Source organism: Doryrhamphus excisus, linkage group LG20 (genome assembly GCF_037039965.1).
Source record: "Doryrhamphus excisus strain RoL-2023G ecotype Guam linkage group LG20, RoL_Dexc_Guam_v1.1, whole genome shotgun sequence".
Lineage (NCBI taxonomy): Eukaryota > Metazoa > Chordata > Actinopteri > Syngnathiformes > Syngnathidae > Doryrhamphus > Doryrhamphus excisus.
The window spans coordinates 10,128,655-10,147,536 of record NC_136376.1 but is presented as its reverse complement, the minus strand read 5'-3'; the positions used below and the strand labels follow the sequence as shown (position 1 = coordinate 10,147,536).

The 18,882-nt window shown below is 39.8% G+C and overlaps 1 protein-coding gene across 2 annotated transcripts in view; it reads left to right on the top strand.

The window, feature by feature from the left end:
* The window catches only part of arid4b (AT-rich interaction domain 4B), a 53,261-nt gene that overhangs the window by 15,125 nt on the left and 19,254 nt on the right, over positions 1-18,882 (top strand). For both annotated transcript variants that reach the window (XM_058058069.2, XM_058058070.2), the window contains exons 3-9: positions 3,899-4,009; positions 10,210-10,275; positions 11,059-11,149; positions 12,099-12,178; positions 13,887-13,978; positions 17,196-17,337; positions 18,344-18,423. In XM_058058069.2, the coding sequence (XP_057914052.2) occupies positions 3,899-4,009; positions 10,210-10,275; positions 11,059-11,149; positions 12,099-12,178; positions 13,887-13,978; positions 17,196-17,337; positions 18,344-18,423 (662 nt within the window). The remainder of the gene's footprint in view (positions 1-3,898; positions 4,010-10,209; positions 10,276-11,058; positions 11,150-12,098; positions 12,179-13,886; positions 13,979-17,195; positions 17,338-18,343; positions 18,424-18,882) is intronic.

Here is an 18,882-nt window from a genome sequence, read left to right as displayed (position 1 = left end):
TACCATTGTTTCCCGAAAGGTCATTCGGAAAGAGAAAAAGTGGTCATGTAAAAACATGGCTACTGTGGAGTGTCTGTGGTGTAAAGACTGGCAGAGCAATGTAATATTGGTCCGTGTGGCAACACCTACCTTGTTCCTCCAATAGACTTATTGATGCACGTGTGAGGTCGTGGTGACATTTTGTAACATTTTTGGTTAGTGGTGTGCCACAAGATTTTTCCAATGTAAAAAACATGCCGTGGCTCAAAAAAGGTTGAAAAACACTGCTGTAGTATTTCACAGGATTCCATTTATAGTTCCATTAGGTTTTAATTATTCTAGTTCAAATTGAGATTTAATTGTAGTTTAGGAATAAAGATGCAAACTAGGCTAATGTAAATGATCTGTTTTTTGGGATTTTAGCGCGTCATCTAGCTACTATAGTTTCCCTATTCCATAGGCTTTTCTTACATGTAGTTGATGTTTACTGGGGTGGAGAAGGTTATTGCAACTGCTGGCTTTGTATGAGCTCCCCGGGTTACAATAAACTAAACAAGATCAGGATATACTGTGTATTCAGACAAGCAACGCAATATTATTATATCTATTATTGGACAAAAGCTTGGATGAAAATGCCTGGAGACTGCTCAAATGTCTCCCGTATAACAATGCAACATTGACAACTCCACGGGGCATCCATGCACTTGATGAATTTGTGGAGATCAATGTCTCTTGTTTTGCTCAGTGATTATTTCCACAGTGTCAACAAGGAAGTCTAAAAGTTAACAGCTGCCAGGAAGGGTCGGCCAAGTGTATGCCTGTAAGAATTATGTTGGACTGTGTGTGCCAGCCCTTCATTCATTCTTATATCACTATTTGGCCCCCTTTTTTTCAACACTTAGAACCACACAAGCATCGTCTTCCCTCACCCACGCACAAAATGTTTTCTCTGTGCGTCGACCTTTCATTGGAGGAGATAATCATCCAGTGATGACCGAAAGCTAGTGGAGTTGCTTTATGAGCACTTCTCTTTTTTTGTAGTCTCAAAGCAGGCAGGAGTGTAGTGGCCTTTTTACTTGCTCCCTCAGTGGCTTCTTTTCAAATACCCACAACAGATGGTATGCGTTTTCCATGGATGATTCACTGAGCAGGGATGGGTTATGTGTTGCTGGCCTTGGCCAAGCAATGTTTGTAATGCATCCTCCTACCTGAGCTTTCAGAATACACCTGTCATTAGGTTGAATATGATAATAATCTACATAATCTACATCTGTAGTCACAGCTGGCCTGCGGTAAATTGACAGAAACGTAGCCGCCAAAGCCTTGCCAAAGGCCACAACGGCAGTGACCGGGATGGAGGAAGCTTAATTCAGATACAGTCATGCCTCGTTTATCGCGGGTAAATGGTTCCAGATCCGATTGTGACAATCCTGCAAATTGCAAAGGGAATTTCCTTACTTATAAAAGGAATCTTGATTAGTAGACACATTAACAGAAAATAAGGCATTTAAGGCATAAATAATACTCATGTTTGTGTGTGTTGCAGTAAATGTGTTCAGAGAGGTTCTAGGGCAGGGGTCTCAAACATGCAGCCCGTGGGCCAAATGTGGCCCACAGGACACTAGTTTGAGGCCCCCGCCTTGATATGAAAGTTTAATGTTAGTGTGGCCCGCGGCCTGCTGTATGGTATCATGTACCCAGAAAAAATTATTACGTTTGATTAATGTTCATGTTAAAGGTTAAATAACTGTTAATAGTTATCCTCCCTATCCATGTGGAAGTGGTAAGTTTTTGGCTATTTAAGTTTAAAGGAAATAACTTGAAGGCTACCGTTTAGGTCGCAAGCTCTCTAGTTTGCGAGTTAGCACATGTTTCAAGACGCTGCAGTTGCGCAATATGTTGTAAATAAAAAAGTTTAAATGGGACTTTAGTTGTGTTTTGTGATGTCTACAGGGCTCTAATAATGCTTTGTTCATTTTAATCTGAAAAAAATAATTTGTCTACCCACCAACTATATGTGGTTTCTTAAGTTTTTATTATTTTCCGTTTTATTATTATTATATTTATTTATTACTGATTGATTTTCTTTATTCTTGATTTGTTTATTTATTTTTCATCTTATTTTGTGCAGAAAAATAAAAATTAAGATATTTGAGAATAGTGGAATGTTTTATCAGAGCTTTTATTGTAGAAAATTGGAACCAAAGCATTGAAAAAGTTTGTATATTTTTCTGTTTTTAATAAATGCATTTTTTTTAAAAACCTGATGCGGCCCAGCCTTGCCCAGACCCTAGCTCCAGTGGCTCCCAGGTAAATTGAGTTTGAGACCCCTGTTCTAGGGGGTTGACAGGGAGCAACGTTGGGAGTTTGGAATTGAATTTTAGCTTGGTGTGGGGTTATGACCACAACAGTAGCTTTGTGAGGGTTTATTGTGATGTTGTGAGATAATGTAAACATGCATTAAAAGCTTACTCAGATCATCAATTCTGGTGCTTGTGTGTCTCATCAAACATTACAGTAACATTACAAAGACTGGTGCAGAGTACTACACGATACATACATTTGTATATTTATACATTTAGCCATTTTATGGTTGATGATTTAGACAAAAAATCCATAATTGCTGCTTAAATATGCGTATTTATGACTGATAATTGAAGTCTTTTCAAAAAGTAACAGACCGCAAAAGACTTTTGACTATCGTCGTCTTTTGCTTTTTTGTGGGATCTACAGATCAAAGTCTTATGCATCTTGTGTGTGAATTTGAGACGTGTAGGCAATGTATTTCTGTCCCAGCAGGGGGCAACAGTTCTATTTTTTCCAATCAGCAGCAACAGCTTGGATGTGAAGAACACAGAAATTGGCGAATTGTTCACTGAGAGAGGGAAATGGCGATGAGTCCAGCAGAGACAAAAATGACTTTATCTGGCTGTGGATCAGTTGCGATCGCAAAGGGTACGGGTGACGTTGATGACGATGCTGTTGATCTAGATATACACCACCCACATGCACACATCTGGAAATAGTTCAAACACATGTAAACATCGGTAAATAGAATATTATTTTGTAATGTTATGTTCTATATCTGTGAATAAATGTAGTGATTTTGTCATCAAAATCTTTTTTTTTTCCTGTGTTGTTTTTGTTGTTTCACAGATGTAAACAACTGTTCCGATGTTTGAGGTGTTACTAAAATACCAAAATGTGATGCAAGTCACTGTTCTGCTTGAATTTGCTTCTCAGCAGAATAGCTCATTTTCTCATTTTTTTATGTCAAAATTAGTAATGTTTTATTATTCTTAATGTTTATTTATTAATTAATTGTTAATTAATAATTATTATTAATGTTTTTGCTGAAACCACCCTCTGTTCTACTGTCAATTTAAAAAGGCTAGATTTTTTAATGAAATTAGAGTCAAAAGTTATTATTTATTATCTATTATCTATTTTATTATTTATTATTTATTATTTATTATTTATTATTTATTATTTATTATTTATTATTTATTATTTATTATTTATTATTTATTATTTATTATTTATTATTATTACACAGGAGCTAGGCAAAGACATTCCGTTGGCAATTTCACTTCTGTGTTATTGTGCAATGACAATAAAGAAAGTCTATGTCTAAGTTTACGTTCTTTACATTGTTTCAATGTTTATATAGTCATAAAACTCAATATTCTCTGTGGGTCTTGAAAGTTCAGCAAAAATGCCCCAAAACTGTCATGGAGCGCTCTTCTGTGAGAAAATGTCTGGCATTGAATGAGTTAATATATTTTTGAAAAACCGTGAGAGTGAAATTGCGGAATTCAAAGTGCAAAGTGGCGAGGGATGACTGTATATATAATTCATATATGTATTATAATATGGAAAGTGTCTTGGATTTAAATGTTATTCTGCTGTGTTTCATCAGACTCTGGAGGAGCCCCCCTACTTGACTGTGGGGACAGATGTGAGTGCCAAGTACAGAGGGGCTTTCTGTGAGGCCAAGATTAAGACTGCCAAGCGGCTAGTCAAGGCGAAGGTAAGACACATTTCAAAGCCTGCCTCTGATGTAATATTAAAATGGTTTGTCTGCACTCCCGTGGATCACAAGGCTTAATTAGCATCAGTGATTTTAAATCAGTTTCACTTTCAGCACATCCATACAAACACATGCTCACTTTAGAGATGATGATGTGGTCATGTTCAAATAACAGTGCAGTGGTTGAAACTGTTTTCTTGTGCTGGAGGTTGTTGTTACCCTTTGCACTGTGAAGCGCTACCTGAGGTTAAATCAAATCAACTTTATTTGTAGAGCACTTTTCCTGCAAAGACATGCAACTCAAATTGCTTAACAGAATTAAAAACAATTACTAAGAAAGCCCCTCCCTTCCACCTTCCATACTACACACACACACACACACACACACAATCACACACAGTAGGGAGACATGGCATGGCACTGAGGATCACCTTTGGGGCCGTCCACACTGGGAGGAGCCGCAGGCCGTGTCATCGGGGGACCAGCACCCGGGCCCCCGACTCCGACAGACGGGCGGACCCCCACATTAAAGGGAGGAACCCCCAGCCGGCCGGGTCGAAGGGACCCAAGGATGGCACCCCCTCAGCAGACCCGACACAGCCCCCAGTGTGGAGGACCAACCCTGAGGAAACACTGGAGTTAAAAGCTAAAAACTAAAAGCATAAAATAGGACTAAAAAGATAAAAACATTCTTTTTCTACCGCTTTTCCCCACAAGGGTCGCGGGGGTGCTGGAGCCTTTCCCAGCTGTCTTCAGGCGAGAGGCGGGGTACACCCCGGACTGGTCGCCAGCCAATCACAGAAGATAAAAACGTAAAAATTAAAAAATATTAGGTAAAAGCCTGATTAAAAAGGTGTGTCTTTGATCTATTTTTAAAAATACTTTTTATACGTTACTAGTGATAGTTGGAGAGGCAGTTGTAGAAACGTCCTCGGGCCCAGATGAGACAGATGCAGGATCTAGTCTAGCCCACCAGGTACCCATTAGGACCTCAGGCATCCATCTCACCCACACCCTCAGCGCGTATGGCAGCTCAAATGTAGTCCCTCCCCCATTACGTTCATGCTTTGTTGATGTCTTTGCAGGATACGCACTGTACTGTATCGTTATCATTCCCCAGTGGGGCCCAGCATCTGGTTAATACAATAGAGGGGGGGTAGATCACTTGTCTGTCTTGCTAGTGTGTGGGAGGAACAAAGACTAGATGATGGCTTTTGACTGTGTCAGTGTACTGTAGTTCATCCTGTCGAGACAAAAGAACATTGATCTGCCATGCCGGCGCGCCATAAATTCACGTTAAACGATGGAGCCTTTTGCCTCCAATGCCGCACCATTAAGAATCAAAAAGTGTCTTTGTCATTTGGCCATGCAGACTATGTTTCTGATTCTGAATATTCCACTCTAATGAGTTCCTACTATGTAGATCATTAATCTCGATCTGCTTGTTTAACAAGTTGATGGATGCAGCATCTGGCACGGGGTCCTTTGAGTGATTCGAGTGAAAGGTTTGTGTGACATTCCGTCTTGGGATGCTGTTCTTCACTCGAAGGCTTGTTAAAAGTCAATTAGCCCCATGTTGATTTTACCTACTGTGAAACAATAAGTACATGCATGATGAGCAAGGACGACATTGTGGAATACATTTAGTATGCTGTATTTTTCTAGACAATATTAGCACGCATGTCATGGAATATTCGATGTGTACTGTATGTGGTTATAGTTCCTGCAGCCACATCTTATATAGGGGTCATTCTCCTGAAAGGGCTAACCCAATCATGACATAGCAAACACAAATTTTCTGACCACCTTTCATATTAAAATAAAGCATCACTTGTTCTGTTTTAGTTTATGAAGAAAACAAGTAACATGAATATCACATTTGAGTATATTTCATAGCAGCAGGGCGCTATTTACTCAAATGTCAGTTGCAACATTTATACATAAAATGCTCACTGATTTGCACTTTTGTAAAAAAAAAATATTTACAATTTTTTTTAATTGAAAAAAATTGGGAAATATTTTGAATGTCAACCGAAAAGTGCGCTAATGTTAACTGAGGTGCAACTGTACTCTGAACTTTACATTGGGTGTCAATGGAAATGTCAGCTCATTTGCATATTGTATAGTCCTGCTCAATTATGGTCAAACTACATGTTTTGAATGCAGCAAAATGCATTTGGTGCACAAATAAGCGTTATATTTCAGAAATCACAGCTGAAACACAAGTTCTGTTTTGTATTATTTCATTCGTCGTCATTATGACAAACTGTTGCTGTCACTAAACGTCGATGCCCACACAGGCTGAAATTGACGTGATTGTTTTTTTAAGTACTCAACACTGCTTCCCCTGTTCATTCAATGTTTTTACAGCATATTTTTATATGGTTGTAGCCTCAAATAACTGGAGTTTGTGTGTCATGTATCTCAAAGTGATGGCACCCTAGATGGCACCCCATTCAAAAGAATCACCCACATATATTTCATTCATGATTATGTTACGGGTCCCAAGCTTTGGCACCGTAACGCAGATATAGAATAGAAGATAGGAATTGGAATACAGGCAGGACAGCAGAGTGAGGACGATGCATGGCATTCCCTTGCAAATTACGTCTCTTTATTTAACACACGCACAAACTCGGATACAAAATACACATCTTCAAATGACTCCAGTTATTAGCATTCCCATTCTCAATTACTTATCATTGCACATTTCCAGGTAATTTAATTTCCTTGTGATTAATCACATGTGTTTTGGCACATATCGCCTTTAATTACATTTGTTTATTATAACAACCCTTTTTAATGTATTTTACAATATGCTTACGTAGTGACATATGTGTTATCAAAATGTTCACATTTTGCTAAAATATCTTTAAATCCCAAAGATTACTGGCGCAACTGTCAAAATATGCAACATATGATAATGTATCCTGGTAACCTACTGTAACCAACTTATATACAAATTAGACCATTTTATGGCCATTTAAATACCCTGCAATTCCACTGGGTGGCGATCTAACCACAGTTCAGTAGCCGGAGTAGCGGTTATGTCTTTGATGTTTTTCAACGAACTTTCTCTATAACGTTTACTTGTTTTACGGAATCAAATCACCCAGGAAGTGTCTCTGTATAGCTGCAACTGGAGAGATACAAAGGGTTCCGCCTCGCACCAAACCACACAAACTGCAAATCCACGAATGTCAGTAATGCATAGTACAATAACATCTCAGAACTATTAATAATCACCATACTTTCAAATAGTATATTATTTCAAACACAAAATTAAACCAATGTGGACACTATTTTCAAGTGTGCCACAATTACTTTTTTGGAAATCACCTGTACTGATTTATGTTTGACAGAGATGTAAAGGTCTGAATGGAATGTTGAATGGGATTTTCCATGTTAAATTTAGTTTTACACTTTCAGTGCAATACAGGAACAAAGGAAAAATGGTAGGGTTGGCTTAGTGCTTCGCGCTCACACTGGCTTTTTTTTATCGCCTGACCAAAGGCTGTGTGTGCATTAAAAACACATGCAAGGCACAACTTGGTTGGAAGTTCATGAATATATTACGAGACGAAACTCCAATATTCCAAACAAAAATTCTGTCTGCTGGCTTGAATACCCCAGGGACAAACAACAGAGAGCGCTCTTCCAATACCAATTTATCCATGGCTTTTTCTGCCTTTTAACACCCGTTCCCGTCTTTGGTGTTGTGTAGCATTTACATTTGAGTTCAAGTCAACTAAACCTGTACCGAAGTTCACGAGGAAGTGAACCAAGGTCGTCAGGATTAAAATGACTCAGGGTGATTGTGCCCAACTACTTGCCCGAACTTGCCTGAACTTGCCCGAACTTGCCCGAACTTGCCCCATGTAAAATGAAAAGACTGCCATAATGATATCATCTCATTTTTGTGGCATCACATGAGAATCTCAAATAAAGATGAAATGATTATCATTTCTTGTGGTTGTTTTCCTACATAGATCATGACGTTGCATGGAAATCTGGATTGTCAAGAGACTTCTAGGCACTTTGCCTTTTATAAGTTGTGCACCACAATGAAACATTATTGAATAGACACATTTGTGTACTAGTAAAGTGTTTTTGATCCAGAAAAAAATGCTCAACGGTCAAACAATAATTTGTGAAAAATACACAGAGAAATGGAAGCGCTAGATTTTGTAGCTTGTGCAAAATCAGCACTTGGTATTGGATCTAATCGGTGGTGTTTCATTGTGACCACTTCAAATTGTCACAGCAATGTGATTCACTCACCTGTGCCATCATTTGATTTGCTGCCGCTAATAAAATACTTGTTTAGGAGGCACTGGTTCATCACTTTTTGCTGTTTTCCTTCACAAGTTGTTGAAGAATTAGACCATGTTGGCAGGGACGCCATGATAGATGTTTTCCTAGTCAAATGATTGCTGATTGGTTGATCGCGAACAAGAACGGGTTTGGGGAAAACGCGGACCTGGACCGCGGCCTAAATAAACGATTCTGATTGGTCCATTTCAAGATTTTCAAGGATTGGTTTGCAAATTACCACCGGAATTACGCAGTCCGTGTTTTACCAACACCCAACAAGAACCGCTTTTAAAAAAACTCTTGGCAGTATGGCATTCCAAAGTACACTTGCCCGACGGGAATATCACTGATTGGATTTACTTGCCCCAATTTTGTTTTAACTTGCCCCGGGCCATCGGTACATCGTTATTGTCGAGCCCTGCCTTAGTGTTAGTGGCACAACAGCTAAAGGTCTCAGTTGGAAGTAACACTGGGTTGTGAGACAGGTCAGATGTTATTGATGTACAACCTTTGTACCCTCCCAGGTGCTGAAAAGACTTCTTGTATTGCAAGAGAAGGAATGTGATTCTCACCATATCTGATGAAACCCAGCCCCTGGAAGCTCAGCTCTTATTACATGACCGTGGTTCAACATCATCTCTGTTACTTTCATTTGTTGTCTTGATCCGTCCCTCTAAGCTAGCTTTCGATTGCTTTTTCTGCTGTTGCTACACTCGAAATGGACGGGGAGCATAGCAAATGTACTACCTGAAGGCTTGCTTTCTGTCACCGTACCGACAATTATGAGCAGATTCCTCAGGATTGTAATTTGGGCCAGTGTACGCACATGGATCAGTATGGCACAAGTAAAGCTGTGCTGTGTTCAGTTGACCTACATCTGCCTGTCAGTATTCCAGCACCGGACTCCTTCAGAACTGCTGTCTTTACAAGCATTTTGCTGCAGAGGTGACTGACAGTCATTATTGGAGTGGGACATGTTTTTTTGGCACCGTAGTAACTGACTGTGTTGAGACAGAGCTTGGCAAAACGCACTGATTTTTCACAGAGAAACCTCATGTAGATCCTCGCAGCTGGTGCTTTTTGTCTGAAAATGAAAAAGGTTGCTGCTGATTATATTATAGAAGTCACAACTAATTATGGAAATTATTTCTGTCATTTAAAGATTGGCCAAAATTCAACCTAATCACACTGATATAGCTTTCACATTACATTGATATAATACCTGGGTGGGAACTGCTTACAAAGGTGGCATATATCTAAATAACAAATGTACTTCTATATATATATATATATATATATATATATATATATATATATATATATAGTAAATAAATGCAAATGTGCGAATCTGACTTTATGACCCGAGAGTTTGAGAAGCCACACTCTTCCTTGTAGGTTTTTTTATTGTTCATATCAGTAATTAAATCTTGTGAACTTGCATTGAACTAAGATCTTCGGTGTTTGAACCAGAAGCTTATAAGAGATATCTGATGTAGTTGCTACTGCTTGTTATAAGGTAATATTTATGTAATATGATTTTGTAAGCGTTCAGATTAAGACTAAATCAGAGCTATATCATCCTCACAAATCACAGCAACAGCAAAATTATTCTATTGAACTAGTGGCCTACTAGTTCAACAGAACATGCTTAGATGCTTAGATTTCCCTTCAAAAGTGATTTTTGATTGTAAACATATTCTGTAGGGGGATGGTAGGGGGTCGACAGTCTAAACATGTCATTGCTGCTGAGTGAAACGACACTCATACTTTTATATCAGTTCTAATTTCTGTTTACAAACCTGTTTGGCTCTCAGTCGCTATTGTTCCAGAATTGATACATCATTCCATTCGCTGACGATCCTCTTCATTGCCTCCCTCCTCCTCAGGTGACCTTTAAAGCAAATCTCTCCACAGCTGAGGTCCACGATGAAAGCATCAAAGGCCCTTTAAAGGTGAGCTGGGATGGATGATTCTTTTTCCTGAACTTTTGGCTTTGATTCAAATGACACCACATGATGTGTCATTTGAGTTTGCGTCATATGGAATACCTCGCTACATGTACATCAAACTATATTTCAATATATGCAAATAGAAGAGGACTCCACTTTACAAAATAAATCAATGACCAAAAAAAAAATCATTTCAATATCAGTGAACTACATGATGTATTTCTTCATAGGCCTCATTATGGTCTGTTTGTTGTAAGCTGCATAGCGCCACCTGATGATATGGATGCATGGATAATCCTGTACACACTGGCTATAAGACTACCACGGCTGTACCATCCTATATTCTGGTCAGTACGGTAATAGGATTTGTTTGGTTAAGAAGTAGAGGTCTACACGGAGCGGCTGGCCCCACGGCTGGCCGGAATCCTCGGCTAATGGGGCGGGGCGGGCTGAAGAAATCTCAAGAACATGGCCACAACTGTGGCCACGGCTATGGAAAACTAATATTTAAAAAATATTGATAGCCTCATTTGTTTCTTGAAAGGTCACCTTTATTGTCCATAATCCTTCCTTATATCATCTTTTTCACACAATTTATACTATCTTGAGCTGAAAAGAGGTAATTTAATTTTTGCGCTTGTTCGGACGGATGACGGCTGGCCGCTCAAATCTCACCACGGCTGTGGACGGCTGTGGCTGTCGTGCCACGGCTGTGGGGCGGGGCGGCCAAGGAAAAGCACAGCGGTGTAAGACCTCTATTAAGAAGCCAACTGTTTTGTCCCACAGGTGGGTGCTATTGTCGAAGTGAAGAACCAGGATGGAGTTTACCAGGAGGCCACAATCAATAAGCTGACTGACGCAAGTATTTACACAGTCGGTGAGTCATTGTTATTAAAAACGTTATTTGTTATAATGATATGCCATTATAATGGAATATAATTACAGCAACAAAATTGTCAAAATGTCATCATTTTCTAGGGTTGACATTAGAATTTCCAATTATTTGGATGAGTACTTATGTTTAAGATCATCTTGAACAGTTGCTTCTTTTTATTCAGTGCAGATGGGCTTCAATATTTACTCTCCTGTAGATCTACTTTTGCTCTTGACCAAGTCCCTGGGGACACAGCTGGCCTTTTTACCTGCTCACTGCATCGCTATTAGTGAACTGTGTCTATTTCCTTATTATGCACTGCAGGTCTTCCCTGTGAAAACACCAGACTGATTCAACCAAAAACAGCAATGAGAGAAGTGCAACTGTGGCAAAATAGCAAAGCCAGATAGTTGATCACATCTGATGCAGTGCTATTGGATGCTAAGGATGATCATAATCATTCATACGGAAAGGCAAATTTTGTTTTTCACAGCCTTTGAGGGTAACCATATCCAAGTTAACGCTCAAAACCATTTCCGTGTTGCATAACTGCAATGATTACATTTAAAATGATTGACATGTCTCGTTAGTGTGTGTGTTTTTCCCGCCAACAAAATCTACTCAAGCTGTAACCAGCTCCACAGTCTATTTAGCTGCTGCCAGTTACTTAAGTGTGCCCTTGGGACTTTTCTGTTGTTTGGAAAACATCTTCTGTATACACATTCTTTCTTTTCTTTTCTCCGTGGGAAAAGAAATACATACGTCACGGCTGCACATCGTTTTCCTCCACAGGTGCTGATATCATTGAAGAAATAGCAAATAAAGTTGTACATTTTGACCTTTACCTCACTCAAATATGTGCTAAATTGATGTTTAATTGTCTGTGGTATTGTGCTTTGCTTTCTGGCACAGCAATGTCATGGTTTTGTCTTTTGTATGGTTACCTCTGCAGTGTTTGACGATGGTGACGAGAAAACATTAAGACGTTCCTCCCTCTGCCTTAAAGGCGCCCGTCACTTTGCAGAGAGTGAGGCAAGTATCAAGCTGCCATGCACCTTTTGGACAAACACTGGCCCCCATTTTATGTTGCACTGTATATTCTTTGCTTTTTGTTCAGGGCCAGCATCTGTCTTCTTTACTTTGTTTCTTTCTAGCACTTGAAGGCAAATCACAAATTCAATCAGTCTCACGCTGGTGTTTAGCATATTTTCAGAACCAACTGATATCACAGCAAATATGAGAAATGTAAACACTGTGTGTGCTCAATCTAAATCTTTAGGGAGTATTGCCTTTTGGTATCCAATGTCTGACAACTATTTTATCCATTATGTGCTTCTATGACAAATTTCATACTATCTATATTTTAAAAGTTCGGCCCACACTGTGCCGAATTATTCATTAATTTATTCATTCATTCATTTTCTACCGCTTATCCTTACAAGGGTCGCGGGGGATACTGGAGCCTATCCCAGCTGTCTTCAGGCGAGAGGCGGGGTACACCCTGGACTGGTCGCCAGCCAATCACAGGGCACATATAGACAAACAACCATTCACACTCACATTCATACCTATGGACAATTTGGAGTCACCAATTAACCTAGCATGTTTTTGGAATGTGGGAGGAAACCGGTGTACCCGGAGAAAACCAATGCATGCACATGGAGAACATGCAAACTCCACACAGAGATAGCCGAGGGTGGAATTGAACTCGGGTCTCCGAGCTAACCACTCGTCCGCCGTGCAGCCTGTGCCGAGTTAGTGTATAGTATATATAATATACTTTGAACGGGCACACAGACGGAACCACATGACATTACATCACGCCAAGTCGGAATGTCTTACTGAATGTCTTAATTAATTAGTCAATATGGAGTATAAGACAACAAAATATCAGGATAATGTTGATTTAGGTACGTCATGTCTGTTGAAATATTCACATATTATGTTCGCTTGTTGCCAAAGCTCACTTCTGGTGATGACGTGGCGGTGGGTCGTTGACATCGTTCTCAACTATCTGCTCAGCCAGAACTCGTTCCTATGTTGATGAGAGGCTGAATTATAAAATAATTTTGCTGTTTTGACCTGGAAATGTTCCTGGGTAATGATGTCTGTAACACGTTACTTAGTAACGGACATGACTCCAGTTCCATTCCCACAGTGAACGCTATAGGACTTCATTCATTCCACATCACATCCAGCCCTTGTATGAACTGTTAATGTACTTATTTATTTATAGTTTCCCAAACTATTATACTATTTTACATTATATAACTAATATATGTTATACACTATAATATGAAAGTCTTTTTATGTAATGTTATTTTTATTTTATTATATTATTATTATTATTATAATTGCATGTTTTAAGAGTGTTCTTCCTGCAATAGAGCTACTTTAACTAAGCCATTTTTCTAATTCATCCCAAATATTGACACCATGGTCATGTTCGCTGTGAGGTGTACTCCCGTGTGTTGCCAGCTGTTTAGACAGTAATGGCTGTTTGTTGACTTTCATAGGAGAGCAAATATGTGCCGCTTTCCAAGTTGCGCACTGATTACATTGTTATATTTTAATGTAGTATTGTCCCTCAAGGATATAATAAAGTGGTTTCTGAAATACGCTTTTGTGAAATACTGTATGTATACATACATTATTTGAGTGGACAGGTTTCTGTGAGACTAGTTGTCATGTAAATACCGTATACTCGCTTTCACTTTACTGTTGTTTGCTTCCTCTGCAGACGCTCGACAGACTTCCCCTCACCAACCCTGAGCACTTTGGCACACCTGTCATAGGCAAGAAGGGTAACAGGGGCAGACGATCCAACCCAATGTGAGTACCCTCCTCAGTTCTTTTTTGTATCATTCAAGCGTCACTCAAATTGTGGCAGAAGCCAGTGATGCAGATGGAAATGATGTGAGTTCTCTGCCAACCCGCACTGTTCAGAAAGAGACTCCCCCTTATCCAAAGTATTCGGATAGCAAAGACTTACTCTCATTTCCATCTCTTTTTAAACATCTCTGGGGCCGGGAGCAGGAAAATCCACTCAGTTTTGGGTGGGTGTGTTATGTTCTGATATGCTTACTTCAGACTACGCTTTTCTTGTGGGAAAAGAAACTGCTTCAGGGTTTTGGCAGTGGACATCACTGCGATTATAAAGAGCACACTCTACTTAATAATCTCATCCAGACACCATTGCTAATGGCATTGACGCAATATTGACTTGGAAGAGTCTCAGCTACACTTTGGCACCTTTGGCTCGTCTTCCTCAACACTAGAATCTTTTACAAGTGTTAAAATTATGCCTGAATAGAGATTACTGACAACATACAAAGCATTAGTTTTAAGTCATGGTCTCGGAGGACGTAATGCACAGTCAACGCTGATTGATCTGATAAATGTCTTTTAACCGTTTGGAACAGTCGCATCACAGAGCAGTCCTCTGTTGACTGACGTGTGTGTGGGTTTAGATGATACTCAAATGAATATGCTTTCATCCACTTACCTTAGATGCGCAAAATATGGAGCTGCCACCAACTGCTGATTTTGGATATAGAAATTTCCACTAAATGAGACAACATGGTTTCAACGGAGAACTACATTTTTCTTTAGTAGGTAGAATAGAACATCTGTGCATATGTTTCATGTAGAACCAGTTCTATTTTTTCCTGCAGGACAGCACTTTATCTGTCATCATATCCTTTGCGTAATTGGATATGACACATCTGCATGTCAATATTTGCATTTTGAAATATGGGACCACATCCCCCACACACACACTCCACTGGACAACTTCCTTTTTATAATGGCTTTATGAGTGAGGGTGGACAGGTACCGCTGAGTATTAAACCCTGAAACTGGTGTATCGATTTGCTTTACTTTAGTTACCTACAAAAAACACAAGTCAAGGTCTTGTTTTTCTTGTCATTCTCAAATCTACTGAAATAAACTCAATATCAGCATCTTATGTGCATTTATAGTGGATATTAATCTTAACTGTAGTCTTAAATCAGTAAAAGCACATTTGTCAGACACTTAACTAAATAAACCCAGCAGTACAGTTGCTTTTATTCCCACTATAGTGATATCAGAACATCAGTAAAACATTACAAAAGTCGAGTGTGAGAATTCTTAACGGGTAGCGCCAAATCTATTTGTGGTGGTCCAAATTTATTTGTGGCGGGCCATCAAATATGAGTGTATGGGAAACGGTGAGTCTATAGACCAGGGGTCTCAAACTCAATTTACTTGGGGGCCACTGGAGCTCGGGTCTGGGTGAGACTGGGCCGCATCAGGTTTTCAAAAAAAAAAAAAAAACCAAACGCATTTATTAAAAACAAAAGAAATTTAAAAACTTGGCTTTGGTTCCAATTTTCTACAAGAAAAGCTCTGATAAAACATTCCACTGTTCTCAAATGTCTTACTTTTTATTTTTATACACAAAATAAGATGAAAAATAAAACAAATCAAGAATAAGTTCAAGTTATTTCCTTTAAACTTAAATAGCCAAAAACTTACCACTTCCACACGGATAGGGAGGATAACTATTAACAGTTATTTAACCTTTAACATGAACATTAATCAAACGTAATAATTTTTTCTGGGTACATGATACCATACAGCATCCATATCAAACTTGCGCGGGCCGCACTAACATTAAACTTTCATATCAAGGCGGGGGCCTCAAACTAGTGTGCTGCGGGCCACATTTGGCCCGCGGGCCGCATGTTTGAGACACCTGCTATAGACACTCAATATGGGGATCATGTCATATTAATTTATGGCTTTTAATGATTGATTGGTTTTTGTTTTTGAAGACAAGAAACTAAGCACATTTTACAGGATTTTTTTTTTATACTATTTATTTTTAATATCTTGTCAGTGGTGACTAAACTAACCCCCCCCCCCCCCCCCCCCCCCCCCCCCCTCCGACCGGTCATCATACAAGGAAAATTTTTCTTTTTTTTACATAAACTGTAGTTTTGCTTCATTGAGTAGCAAGAGTGTTTTTGTTAATGACTTTGATTTATGGTTTACATGGTGTTGTTGGTGTAGTAGCTGTAATAGCAGCCAGGCAGATTTACTGTTCATGCCAGACTGTGCGCACGTATGTGTGTATGTGTGTGTGTGTGTGTGTGTGTGTGTATGTGCAGAGATTAGCAGAGCGGGCCTACTGAGGGAGAACGAAAGGGTGGGGGATCTGTTTGCTCGCTGATGCTGCTTGCATGATCACATTTAGAGGCTGAATGAGCTGCCTCATCTATCCAAAGATACTCCACTCCACTACATTCTGTTAAAAGGCTTAACACAAGACTTTGTTGAGGTATAGATTATTACCGCTGGTTTTGTTTATGTTGCTGTTTGTTTTTCAGTTAGCAGAATTATGCAAAGACCACCTCAGCCCGTTTCTCTCAAGCTTTGAGTGTTGGGCATGTTCCAAAAACTATAAATTATTCAGGGTGTCACGAGATCTCGAGGCAGGCGAATAGCTGTCTCGCAAAACAACAGGGCAGCCAATCTGACTATGAGCTATGGCGTCACGGCTATGAATGATAATACATGTAATATGGACCTGCAGGCGGTTTAGGGAGTGCATATTACATGTTCTACACATACTATACACCTTGCAGTACAACCAGTGTCACTACTCAAAAAGCGGGTACAACAAAACAGCCGCACATTGCGAGTGAGTGACACCGAGAACACTGATGTAGGTTGGATTGCAAGGTTTATTGTGTCTGCAAAGCGTTTAATATGCGCTTCCATTCCTGCCTGGAGCACTGTCACTGCCATATTATGTGTATTACCATTCACACTAGTGATGGCATAGTTTTATCTGATAGAATTCTGGCTTACCCGATACCCGGAAGTGTTTTTTTCTAAACAACAAACATTTATTTCCATAATTAAACAATCAACAGGTTGTTTTGCAATGTGTTGCGTCAGTCCATTCTCACCACAGCCTATTAAAACTGTTCTCATGTGCATGCATGAACTGCCTTTTTATTCTGTAGTCCCCTCAATAGTTGTTGGTTTTCTCATCCCATAGCCAAGAGGAGGACTTGTCTTCATCCTCCAGTGAAGAAGAGGAGAGCGATCAGCGGCAGAATGAAGATCTGTTTGGCAAGGTGGTCTGTGTGGAGGGAGTGGCTTCTGGGGATAAAAAGAAGAGCACGTGGTATCCTGCCTTGGTGAGCTCACAGTGCCGCTTCCCTCACTGTCCTCCTCTTCATCCTCTTCTGTGAAGTAACAGGCATCAGAGATGCTGAGCACTGTTGCCGTTTTATCTTTCATCAGCCCTCGTAGATTTTTGCCAGAGAAAGCACTCACTATGGGATGCCACATGCAAGTTGCTGATAGCCAAAAATAAGCCCAGGAGCTGCCAAGCATTTTTGGATTGTTACATTTAAAAAAAAAAAAAAAAAAATCTACTGCTTTCTCATGATTTTTGCACTACAGAATACGGCACAATCTTTTTCTTCTTTCCAAAACTTTGTCTCCACCCACATTTAACTCTCCACCAGCAATAGCACACAGTGAAATGGTGACAATCCCTCTTTGTTTATGCAAGAGTCCCTACTAGATGTTGGAGAATGGGGGAGAGGGTGGGGAAAAGCTGCCCCTCTAAGTGTGTAGTCAGCAGAGCCCCGCCTACAGTGTTTGTTGTTGTTGGCGGGCTGGCCACCGAGCGCCATGCCGCCTCCTTGTGACAGCCCAGGGAACTACACACTGCTGTGTCCTCTAAATGTGCACATACCGAAGAGATGGCAAATGTTGTTTGCAACAGCTGATGGAGCTGGATAGCGTGTCCTTGCTAATGGAGTATAATACAACTTGTTCATTAGCTTGCACTCTAGCGCATGGTGTGTGTGTTAGACTGTTCTAAAAAAAGGTACCCGAGTAAATGTGTTATTCAGAAACGAATGTTATGCTACTGTGTTGTAAATGGTACTAAGAGAGCAGGACCATGCAGTGCAGCCTCCCCTGGGTTTGGCTCTTGACCGTGTGCTGTTCAACTTGGGTAAACAATCTTGGGCTTATACAGATTGTGTTGGCCTTCGCAGAAACCTCTAGTCATTCACTCACACTGTAACACCCCCCACCTTATATTGACTTCAATAACACACACACACACACAGACACACCATCAGCTGCCTCGTCTGACCTCTGCACTGTCTCTTGTTTCTGTGCACTAAGGTCACCTCCCCTGACTGCCATGATGACATCACAATGAAGAAGGAAAGCATCTTTGTCCGCTCTTTCAAGGATGGGAAATTGTGAGTCCAAATCATTTGTTAAAGCAATAATGAATATTTGAGCAGCAGACTATTCCATTGAAGTCATGTTTTAAACATGCCAGATCAACTGTGCCATGCTTTTGTTTTTAATAAAACAAAAACATGACTGCATCATTTTCAAGCTGTATAAACATTCATCTTTGATTTATGGAGTGTGAATGCAAAAGATTTGAGTGCATTTCTGGCCACAGCTTTGAGGGGAAACAATGCTATTATTTTTTCTCAATTATGCTTAGAGACTAATTGTTGTATGTGCAGTGGGTTTGACATTTTACATTGTATATGCAATCAACTGTCTTCAAGACGGTGTCCACCCATTTGTGTGTCTGTGGTAAATAAACTGAGATGTTTATACCAGGGGTGTGCAAAGTGCGGCCTACAGCTGTTTTTGGGCCTATGAACAATAAATAACAACTCCACTTTTAGTTGCTCATTTGC